The sequence below is a fragment of the Hyperolius riggenbachi genome, chromosome 5 (assembly GCF_040937935.1).
Source record: "Hyperolius riggenbachi isolate aHypRig1 chromosome 5, aHypRig1.pri, whole genome shotgun sequence".
In the NCBI taxonomy this organism is placed as follows: Eukaryota; Metazoa; Chordata; class Amphibia; order Anura; family Hyperoliidae; genus Hyperolius; species Hyperolius riggenbachi.
In genome coordinates, this window is record NC_090650.1 from 83,499,785 (window position 1) to 83,512,006 (window position 12,222).

Sequence of the window (12,222 nt, forward strand, 5' to 3'; positions counted from 1 at the left end):
AGGAGAGGAAAGCTTTTGCAATGGGCAAACACTGACTAAAACATTTATACATAATTATTGTAAAAATGAAGCACTTTTTTATTACATTATTTTCATTGGAGTTCCTCTTTAACTGTAGGAACTCTCAACTTTGGGAGTAATGCGGCTGTGAATTGAAATAACGTAACAGAAACAACTAATTTAATTCATATTTCACTGAATTAGATGTAATAATCTGATCTTACTTGAATAAAAAATATTACATTTAATAGGACACTTCTTATTTTATGTGTTGATTTCTTATATGGAGGTGGCCAACTGGCCATATTTATACCAGTTGTCTGGCATGCTGCTAATGTTTCATGCATCAGTTATGTTTGAATCACACACATGAAACAAGCATGCGGCAAATCTAGTCAAACCCCTGATCTGCATGCTTGTTCAGGGTCTATGGCTAAAAGTATTAAGAGGCAGAGGATTGGCAGGGAAGCCAGACAAGATGCATTGTTTAACCACTTCACCCCAAAGGGGTTTTTACCCTGAAGGACAAGAGCGAGTTTCACCTTTCAGTGCTCATCCCTTTCATTTGCCAATAGCTTAATCACTACTAATCACAATTAAATGATCTATACCTTGTTTTTTTCACCACCAATTGGGTTTTTTGAGGATGATATTTGTTTTCAGTAATTACTTTATTTTCTATGCATTTTAAAGGGAAAAACAAAGAAAAAATGAAAAAATACACTATTTCTCCAATTTCAACCCCTATAGTTTTAATGTAAACACTGCTACTGTACATAAAACCTACACATTTTATCTGCCTATTTGTCCTGGTTATCACAAGATTTTAATTACGTCCCTAGTACAAAGTATGGTGACAATATATTATTTGGAAATAAAGGTGTATTTTTTCTATGGTGTTTTTTTTCCTCACTATTCTCTGGTGCATGCACGTGGGAATTCACGTGCACATGCAGGAGTGCGCACGTGCACATGCACACATGAACGCTCATTGCGGCAGCAGCACTGTTTGACTTATAAAAACGTCCTGGAGCCGTTAAGAGGCTCTAGCAGGACTTTCTTTTATAAGTCAGCTTGTCATTAAGTGGTTAAAAGGAAATAAATAAAGCAGCCTCCATATCCCTCTCGCTTCAGGTATCATTTGGTATCATTTAAACTACCTCAGAAACTGATATTTTTTAACATACTTTTAATCCTGATTTGACATATTTCACAGCACAACCCACGCCCTCCACTGCCCCCTGTAGCACTCTGCTCAGCCGCAATCTCCAACTGGGCAAAACGTTGAATACGGGAGGAAGTGGCAGTTCCTCTTCCCTAGTCTGCCCCAGCCTAGGAGAGATGCAACTTGTTTGCTCTGGAACCACAGTAACCGAATCAAATCAAGAGTGCTAAGTCTGAGAACCTTGACAAGAACAAGGCGTTCCCGGGGACAGGCTAGGAGAGAGGAACTGCCACTTCCTCCCCAGCCATAGTTAACATTTTGCTCTGTCTGAGGTTACGGTTGAGCAGAGCAGGAGCCACAGGGGGCGCTGCAGGGTGCGGATGTTCATCACAGCACCACACCTAGAACACACTAAAGCACTTTTTTTGAGCATTTACGGAACGCTTAAAATCGCTAGCGATTTCCCTAAACACTCTGCCAATGTAAATAAATGTAACAAATTCCACAGTAGCAATTGCGATTAGCAAAATGGCAATCGCAGGACATTCAGTATTTTGGGAGCGTTTGTGCTTCAATGTAAAGCACAGAAATTAGAACACAAAGTATCCGGGCACCAGCAGCAGCAGTAGTATGCTTGGTAAACCTTTAAAGCATCCCCAAACCGCATGACATACAAAGTGAAATGCCTAACGTCGTTTCACAGGACAAAACCTGCTTCTTCAGAGGCAACCAGTTACTGGTTGCCTCTGAAGAAGCAGGTTTTGTCCTGTGAAACGACGTTAGGCATTTCACTTTGTATGTCATGCGGTTTGGGGATGCATTAAAGGTTTACTAAGCATACTACTGCTGCTGCCCGGATACTTTGTGTTCTAATTTCTGTGGATTACGATTCTAATTGTCTGGAGGCACAGCTGGAGTGACCTGTTACCCCATACCTGTCTACAGTCTAGAGCAGTGTTTCTCAACATTTTATTGGTATGTACCCCTTTTAAAACCCTGTACTCACCAAGTACCCCCTAGCATGGTAAACATTATCACAAGTACCCCTTGACAAATATATATTTAATTGTAGTACATGATGATTGGTTCCAAACCATTTCCAATCATTTACTATTGCTTTTAATTAGCTAAAATACTAATTTGGTGTTTTTAAATAAGATTTATCATTTTCCAAATCTCTAAATCAGTTATTCTTGGTTAAGTATATCAAGCCCAAGTACCCCCTGGAACTATCTGAAGTACCCCCTGGGGTACGCGTACCACACGTTGAGAACCTAGGGTCTAGAGCATCTTGTGCCAATCTATACTACCTGTTTCTGTGCTTCAATGTAAAGTATTGAAGCGCTTGCAGTTTGCTCATGAATCGCTACACATAGCGATTTGTGAGTGATTTTAAATTACTGCAAACTGTAAAAAAACATTTTAATAATTTGAAAGGACCAATCAGAATTAAAATCGCAAATCGCTATCACAATCGCTGCCAAAAAGCTTACACTTTTTAAAATTGCTCCCAAAATCGCCGGAAACGCTCATGAAATTGCTTACAAAACGCTACTTAAAGACGCAAGCAATTGCGCTAGCGATTTGTAGTGGGTTCCAGGCCTAAGTCGAGATTAAAAGTATGTTAAAAAATATCCGGTTCAGGGTCTTTTTAAGGTGCACAGCCAGGACACCTCTGATATGTAAAGCCCCCACCCAGCAAGTGAGAGGTATCTGCCCAGAAATGACAGAAGACAACAAAAATCTACTTATGTTCGTTAAGATCCCTTGGTAGGCAAGACCAAGTGGGGCTTTATGCAACTTTATCCCTGACTTGACCTGATTTACCCACTTGCTAAGCTCTTAGGATCCAGCGTGCATCCACATCATGCATCGCCTAGGTGGCCAAAAATAACAGTCAGCTGAGATGTCAGGGAAAGCAAATGAGGACTTGGATAGCTGTCAATTCCATCTACCACAGTACTGCAAAGAGTGATAATGATTAGGTACGTTTTAAATTCAAACACATTGTTCCACCCTCTTAAATACCCTTCACAGACCAGGTTTCTTGACATAAACTAATATTAGAATTCATGTCCTTGTTAACCGCTGCCTCAGTCTGAAGGTCACAGGTAATGCCAGAATTGGTTTCACTGTTTGCTAATACTATGATCTTTTGCGGGAACTGATCTTTTGCAGATACTGATCTTTTGTATGTGTACAGCATCTTTGTGTACAGCATCTTGCAACCTCAGTAAACCCTCAGAAGGCTTTGCGAGCATTCTTGTCCCTGAGTGCTCCTGAAGAGGGACAACTCCACACTGCACATGCGCAAGCACGTTTGAGTGTGCGCTTGCGTACGCGCAGTACAGAGGCTCCCGCTTAGGCCCCGTTTACACTTAATCAGTTGGTATGCGTTAGTGTGCGTTAGTATGCGTTGGTATGCGTTAGTACGCGTTGGTACACATTTTTCCCATAGCAGTGCATTGGGAAGAAGATTTCAGTTAAAACGCGTTAAGTGTGAGACGTGCCATAGGAAAACATGGGACTTACTTTGAAAATCAGTTTTCTTTCCGTTTTAACTGAAAGCAACTGATTAAGTGTAAAAGGGCCCTTAGGGACATGAGTGTTTTTAGTGCTTCACAAGGACTCCCGGTGGTGGCAAATTCGAACATGGTTGACAGCGCTGGAACCAGGATACCGAGGGAGGAATAGGAAGGATCTTTGGGATCCAGAGTTTTTCCTTTCCAAAGGTAAGCATCTCTATTTTTTTTCTCTACAGATTTGAGGACGGCTTTACACCTGGCCATCGCTTTTGCAGTACGGTGCTCCGCCCCGATGCACAAGATGTCATTCATATAACCCTGCGGCAGACTGAGCCAACAGGGTCATATGCATAGCGCCCCTGGCCCGCTTGTTGCGTGATATACTCCCTGCTAGATATGAAGTACATCACTGGGATTCCTCGGTTTCCCCGTTGTATTCCTGTTCCAAGCATATGTGCCGGATCGCCACCACCAACATATTTAACATTTCTGCATTCACACATTGACTTATATTACTTCAACCAACGCAGCCGGCGAAGTCCGCAACGAACACTCTATTGACTTTGCGGTGGGTCGGCGGCCAATCGAGCACTTCCCCTACAATGCAATGCGGTAATTGGCTAGGCCCCATTGCCTTGCATTGTCACTGCATTACAGGGCCGTGCAGAGGATCCTCAAGGGGGTGGTGCTCAAATTTTAAAAAGGGGCCCTAATCAATCGTGCTAAATTGTGTACAAAATACCTCCTCTCCACAACGCAGGATTAAGCAGTCTTAGCCACCTCCATTATAGCAATATCAGGCAGACTTTGTGTCTCCTTCCAACCAAGTCTTTTGGCACAACCACCCTCAAATCATCAGGGATATAGTGATCAGTGGAGGCTGATGTAGGCACGGACTCACCTTTCATTACTGGGACCTCTGTCCCTCTTGATCAGCACCCAAGCTTCTTTTTAGGCAAAGAAGAAGTGGTTGCCAATGTGCAGTGGTTGCTAAGCATTGGAAGGTGAAAAACTGCAGTAAGTGCCAAGGTGCAGTGGGTGGTAAGAAGCAAAGGTCCAGTTTGTGCTAAGTTGCATTGGGTGCTGAAGTTCCAAAGTACAGTCTGCGTCAAGCTGCAGTGGGTACCAAGGTCCAGTTTGCATTTAGCGTTTATTGGCATTCGAGTGCTGGGTACAGGCCAAGAGTGGGTACTAGGTGCATGTAGGTGCAGTGGGCAGGACATGAGTGAGTAGGGAATGCCATGTGTGGTCTGGATGTGTGCCATGGGAGAGTACTGCGTCTCATATGGGTTTGGACCAAGGGTGGGTACTGGGTGGTATTTGGGTGCTGCCCATGGACGTGTACTAGGTGCTTATAATGGCTTGATAACTTGGTGCCGTGTGAGTACTGTGCCATGTGGGGGTTGATTACGAGGGGAGTATAGAGTGTCATGTGGGTCCTAGGTGCAAATGCTGAGTGCCAAGTGGGTACTGGGAGCGAGTACATGGTGCCATATGGGTGATAGATGTTGGTTAGTGGGGTATTTGTTGTCATGTCGGTGCTAAATGCAGCTGGGTTCTGGATGCTGGCACAGGGTGTCATGTGGATTCTGGCTGTATGGGTAGGTATCAAGAATAATGTAGGTGTTGATTGCAGGTACTCAGTCCCTTGTGAGTTCTGGGTGCATGTACTGGATGTCATATGTGAGTGCTCTGTGTTTGTGCTGGGCACCAAGTGGAGGCTTGGTGCAGCTGGAACTACTACAGATTAAATATGTGGGTGCTGGGTGCAGGTACTGGATATCACATAGTTGCAAATACTTGGTGCCATGCCTGCACTGGGTGCTGGCTAAGGGTGGGCATTGTGTGTCATATGGGTTTTGAGTGTAGGTAATTCAGGTGTTAGTACTGGTTATGTGGGTGTAGATAGTGGGTGCCATGTGGAGACTGTGTGCAGGTGTGAGTAGTGGGTGCAATGTCAGGGCTGGTTGCAAGTATTGTGCCATGTGGGTGTGAATACTGGGTGCCAGCTATAGGGTGAAGTGTGTGTGTGTGTGTATGGATGTGTGTGTGTGTGTGTGTATGGATGTGTGTGTGTGTGTGTGTGTGTGTGTGTGTGTGTGTGTGTGTGTGTGTGTGTGTGTGTGTGTGTGTGTGTGTGTGTGTGTGTGTGTGCGCGCGTGTGCGAGTGTGTAGTTACACTGGATATCATGTGGGTGTTTGCTATAGTAAGGGTTACTGGTTGAGTGTAATGTGGGTGCTGGATATTGGTGGGATTGCTGTGGGTGCAGGGGATAGGAGGTCACTGTGGGTGCTGCTATGAATGGCATAGTGGCTGCTAGGGGAGGTAGAGGTCAGTGTGGGTGCTGGGGGAAGGGTAGGTCACTGTGGGTATTTGGGGGGAGAAGTAACTGTGGGTTCTGTGGAAGATAGAGGTTAGTATGGGTGCTGGAGGAAATGGAGGTCACTGCAGGTGCTTGGGGGGAGGTCACTGTGGGTCTTGGGGGAGGTAGAGGTCATTGTGGGTGCAGCTGATGGAATAGCCACACTTCATAGTGTCCCAGGTGGGGGCAGGGCTTCACTTGGGTGGGTGGGGCTTATCACGGTCGGGGGTGGAGCTTCTTTTGCAGAGGGGCCTTTTTTAAAGATTTTAAAAGGGGGGGGGGGTGCCTGGGCACCCAGAGCACCCCCTCTGCACATGCCTGCACTTGTAAGACAAGTGTAAAAGGGGCCTCAATGTTGTAGTGTCTCTCCTAACTATTGTACAGTGAGGCGTAATGTGAGTGCTTTATAAATAAAGTTTAATAAATACTTGAAAGTGCTCACTTCCACCAGTTCTGTGGCGGAACAGAATTTGCTGCCAGTGTGGAAGGACCATAACTGCACCGTATACAGTATAAGTGTGTGCAAAAACTTCTGACTTAAGATATCGCAGGGGAAATAATACTGGATAGGAAGAACAATTCTGTCTAATCCTTACTGCTTCGCACAAGATAATTTAGATATGAATATCAGCTACAAGCTTACCAGCCGGAAAGAGCGGAGCACAGACAGATTTCCCTTGCTGGAGAGACAGAGTTCCGTTAAACTCAGCATGACAATGAAGCTGTCAAAAATATTCCATCCCTGCTGGAAATAGTAGTAAGGATCTAAGGCCAGCATTTTGAAGATCATTTCAGCTGTAAAAATACCAGTGAAAACCTGTAAAAACAAAAGACAGTGCAGACAATGTCAATCATTGCATATGTAGGAAGCAAGCGTAAACAAAAGCAAAGAATTTTTTTTTAGGATATAATGAATTGGTTGTGTAATACGAATAATTAATAGAACATTAGTTGCAAAGAAAATAGTGTCATATTTTTATTTTCAGGTATATAGCTTTTTTTTGTTCTTTTTTTTTATAATATTGCATCATTCTCTAATAATTGCAGTTTGTACCATACACTCAGCATTTTAAATGATTTAACAAAGCAGGCTACTGACCCTTTGAACTTTTCTCTGTAGAGAAAAACCATAAACAAAGAAGAAACATTGAGAGACAGTTGAGATAAGTGCTTCAAAAGACAGTGCTGTCCACAAATTTATAAAGTCGCAAAGCTCACAGAAGCTGTTTTGCATAGATAACAAATGAAGTTTCTTAAAGAGAAACTGACCAAGAATTGAACTTAATCCCAATCAGTAGCTGATCTTTTACATGAGAAATCTATTCATTTTCACAAACAGACCATCAGGGTGCGCTGTATGACTGATAGTGTGGTGAAACCCCTCCCACAAGAAGCTCTGAGTACCGAGGTACTTCTGGCAGTTTCCTGTCTGTGAACCTTGTTGCCTTGTGGGAAATAGCTGTTTACAGCTGTTTCCAACTGCCAAAACAGCATACAGCAGCTACATCACTTGCCAGCAGTAAAAATGTCACCATGAAATAAATGTCAGAATATAAATCAGGGATTTAAAAGATTTTACAATGGGCAAACACTGACTAAATCATTTATACATAATTATTGTAAAAATGAAGCACTTTTTTTTATTACATTATTTTCACTGGAGTTCCTCTTTAACTCTTCCTGTACTGGAAACAATATGAGACTCATATCTGTGTTAATAATGTTTTATTTCTTAGCAGTACTACACATTACAAATCATTATATCATAAGTTTATTTTCACTTCAGATTCCCTTTAAGGCCTGGCTGTGGCCAAGCGCTGCGGTGCGATAGTCGCATCGTACCACAATGCTACAAATAGCTTTTGGAGATTACAGCAGTAATCTCCCTTTTGGCTGAAGGCCTAGCAGGAAGTGAGGTAGCACTCACTTCCTGTGGCCAGAATTAGAATTGTGTGGTGTATTGAAAAAATACAGAAAGAGTTTTGACCAGCGCTGCACACAGAGATTGTCATCTTCACCAGCACCCATTTGAAAGTGACTCACCGAGTTTATTGGACCACAATCTACAATGGTTACTAGCGAATGAGGGGTATTCCCAGGCTTCCTCACCCAATAAACATAGCAGCTGTCACCATTCATAGACGGTATCGCTCAAAGAAAAATTAAAATTCTCATCAACTAAAACCAGTTTTGCAGCAAGTATTGGCTTTGAGTTTTTATCCACCGGCTCTCTTCCGCCTGGTCTCCCAGGCTCAACGATCATCCAGGGTTCCCTGGCTTTTCCACATTACCTGAGTAACCCCTGTGTTGATAGTGTAGCACATGCTACACAAATAGCGTAACACTTTACATTAGCAATTTAGCCCTTACCTAATGGTGCCCATACATGATACAATTTTTTTTCATCCAATCTTACCATTTCTATATAATATAATGCTGGGCATACACGGTGCGATAGTTCTTATCAATCAAGCCGCTGATGGCTCGATTGGTAATATCCGACGTGTCCGATCAACGCGGCGGATCGATACCGCGCTCGATCCCCACGGGCGGACAATGCAGAAAACAACGCGCTGATAAGGAAGCACCCGCAGGGCCGAGCGGGAATCGATCCGCGCGCACGAGCGGACGAGCTGTGACCGCATTATCTCACCGTGTATGCCCAGCATAAGGGAACTGCCTAAATTATCCTTTGAGTATATTCACTTAATTTACCCTTATACTACATAGAAATGGTAAGATTGGATGAAAAAAATTGTATCATGTATGAGCACCATTTGTAACACAAGGTTCCTCTACTTCAACAGCACATGCTACATCAGTGGCGTCAGTACTGGTAATACTGCTGTGTGCCGTCTATGGCGATTTTATCGGTGGTTAGTGTATTTGTCCCAAATGCACCAGAAATTGGTCAGAAAAATTGATGCAAGTATGACCAGCTTAAGCTTGCAGTCTGCTCTGTCATATCTGTCTAATGTAATTTAAAAATAGCTTTCACAGCTGTGCTACAGAACTCTGATTTGATGCACCCAACTAAAGGAAATCTGTAATACTTACGACTCAAGAAAAGTTTTTGACTTGTACGTCTAACCCGCAACCATAAAGCCATTGTATAGGAGCCTGGATGAATACGCTATCGACTTATTAAAACAAGGGCACAAATGGGTTCAAATATTGGTTCTCCCCCTCTCGTGTGTATTGGCCTGACTGTTCATCTGCCAGGATATGATGTAATTCCAGGCAACATCACAGATATGGCAGCTCCCAGGGGGATCGCAGAGATGCTTCGAAGGTCTAAATATAACTGCTGCAGCCATTCTGCTGCCTGAGTGCTACTCCTCGCTATGTGAACTTTTGAAATGTTGCCTGGAACAAGTTAAGTGGTGTTTTCTTATAAGCTTTTTATTCTCCTTCATCTAGATAATGCATTGTCAATAACAAGTCTAGCCTTCGATCGGCCATGTTTTAAATGCAGTTTACAATTACTGTAAACAAGCAAGAGCCGCTGGGAACGCGGGGCCTCCGGGGGGCTCGTAGCCTAACTTCTCTGGCACGGCGTTCGCAGTGTGGATGATAAGTTGCCCGTGCGCAGTCATTCCAGGTTTCCTTTATTCGTAGGAACCCATGAATAAATGAAAATCACTTAGTCTGGACATGTATCGGATTCTGACAAGAACCTGATTATTTGTATTTATTTTCTAAACTGTACGCTGGTAGGAGGCCACTTACGCCAATTGTCTGCCTGCCTAACTCTAGCGCGTGGAATGGAATCGCTTTGTTAATCTGAATATAGATTCGCTCTACCAGGATGGTGCACTTCAGTCTGCTCTCTCCATCAGATGACACCATCACATTTGATAGGTGAGTATTAATGCTGACATTTTATTACCGTGCCACTCAGAGGTCAGTGCAAATGATTATTTTTGGCTTAATGCCATGTGAAAAGCTTCATGCGGCAGATGTTCAGGCATATTTAGATGACAGAGTAACTGGATGGATGATGGACAATGTGCAGCAATGCATGGCGACCAATCGGATTTCAGTTCTGGCTCAGAGGAGTGAAGGGTGATTGCTGACTGGTTGTTATGGGTCAAAGCAGGTTCCGCAATAATCTGTAAGGAGGACTGTATATATATCAGTGACCCAAGTCAGTGGCGTCCCTAAGGTATCCGACACCTGGTGCCGATTATTAACATACACTACCCCCCTATTTGTTTGAGGCAAGGGGGGCTTTAAGGGGGTTGGGCGCTGGTGGAACTCCCCCATCTGACCTCCCTGGTGGTCTAGTGGTACCCCACCATGTCACCATACAAGGTATCCTGCTTCCACTAGCACAACATGCTTTTCTACTCCATACATACAATCCCATATGATGAGCACTGACAAAAAGGGGGTAGCCTCTGTCAGAGTGGCTTCATTTCCATGAGGTGTAGGAGCAAGAACTGTAAATACGCTCTACATTTACATCTAACATTTTTCTTCAAAATTAATTGAGCTTTTTCCATATCCCAATCAAGAAGACCCAGGACACAATGTGGGCGCAGAGAGTGGTCACTGGCAGTGGCATAGCAATAGGGGAAGCAGAGGTTGCTACCGCACCGGGACCCCAGGACCAGAGGGGCCCGTCAAGGGCCTCCTTCAACTGCTGTATTAGCGTTCATTGGTTCTCTGGTGGGAATGATCACCTCTATATGTGCTTTGAATAGTGGTAATCATTAGCAAATTGTTCTCCTCCTCCTGCTTACACCTCTCTGTCTCTGCAGCTGTTTTTGGCAGATTTTGGAGCTCGATATCAATTGCTTTAGAGGGGCCCATTGAAAAACTTGCACTGTGGCCCCTAGCTACTTAGCTAAAAGAGTTATGGAAATTATGTATGAAAAAGTATTCAGCTTGAAAATGGACTAATCGAATTCCACCTCAGGAATATGGATCTATCTGCAACTCACTGACCATCCCTAGCACAGAGATACTATATACAAGACCCTATGAGGCATTGATAACAGAGTAAGGCCTCGTTCACATTGTGTGCATGTGGAAAACGCATGGAACGCAGGGAGAAAACGCATATGAAAAACGCATGCGTCTGCATGCATTTGTACGCGTTTTTGTAATGCGTTTCTGGTCCTCATTTCTTTTTTTTTTCTTTTCTCCACTACACATCCGTCGAGAAACGCGATTCCCGAAACACAGGAAAAATGCATGTCATGCGTTTTTACTGCACGTACATTGACTTGCATTAGCATGTGTTTGTGCGCACAACGCACAGAAATGCATGCAGCTAAGCGTTTCTAACACGCATACGTTTGAAACGCAGCTATGTGAACGAGGCACATAGAAAATCATTGATTTTTATGTACCTTTATTAACACACACCCCACGCGTTGTTGAAAAGCGCACAACAACGCGTTAAGTGTGAACGAGGCCTTAAGATGTGCTGTAATCAATGGTGTAGCTAAGGCTATATGTGCTGCAGTGGGAATTTGACACTGGGTCCTCCTATTAACGCTGTACAGTACAACTAATATCGAGCAAACCCGCCGACATCCACAGGATCAGAGGTGTAGGTGGGGGAGAGGAACAGTTTATTAATGATTACCACTATGGCAAGCACATATAGAGATGATCATTACCAGCATAGCACCAATTACTCATGATAATACAGCAGCTGAAGAAGGCCTCCCTCAGGCAAGGGACATACTGTGGACATAACATCTGCATCCCCCAATGCTACACCACTGGTTGTGATTGTATAAAATATCCTTCACAAATCTGTAGAATATTACAATATTGTCCATTACTTACATAGTTGCCAGTTGCTAGCATTCTTTCAAATTCGTCTGACATTTTGTAGTGTTCCAAGGCCATGAACAGGGTGTTCAGTACTATGCAGATAGTGATGGTGAGGTCCGTAAAAGGATCCATGACCACAAATTTCAATCCTTTCTTGATCTCTAACCACAGATCACAGCACTCCCAAATACAGAACCTCTGCGCAAAATGGGTCCAACAAGGAGGACATTTCTGCCGAGACTCTTCCAGTTCTGCAAGAAAAAGAAAAATCATCACAAAGATTAGTTCACATTTGGTTTCTCATACTGGTCATGATTTCTAAGAGTGAGTATTGGATGAATTGGTAGGTTTTGTTTTTTTTCAGGGAATTTTTTTTAGA

General features: G+C 43.5%; 1 protein-coding gene across 1 annotated transcript in view; it reads right to left on the reverse strand.

Annotated features, from left to right (window-relative positions):
* The window catches only part of LOC137518281 (sodium channel protein type 5 subunit alpha-like), a 455,983-nt gene that overhangs the window by 229,647 nt on the left and 214,114 nt on the right, over nt 1–12,222 (reverse strand). Inside the window, exons 13-14 of the mRNA XM_068235926.1 lie at nt 11,856–12,094; nt 6,697–6,870 (exon numbers count right to left, since the gene is read on the reverse strand). Of these exons, the coding sequence (XP_068092027.1) occupies nt 6,697–6,870; nt 11,856–12,094 (413 nt within the window). The remainder of the gene's footprint in view (nt 1–6,696; nt 6,871–11,855; nt 12,095–12,222) is intronic.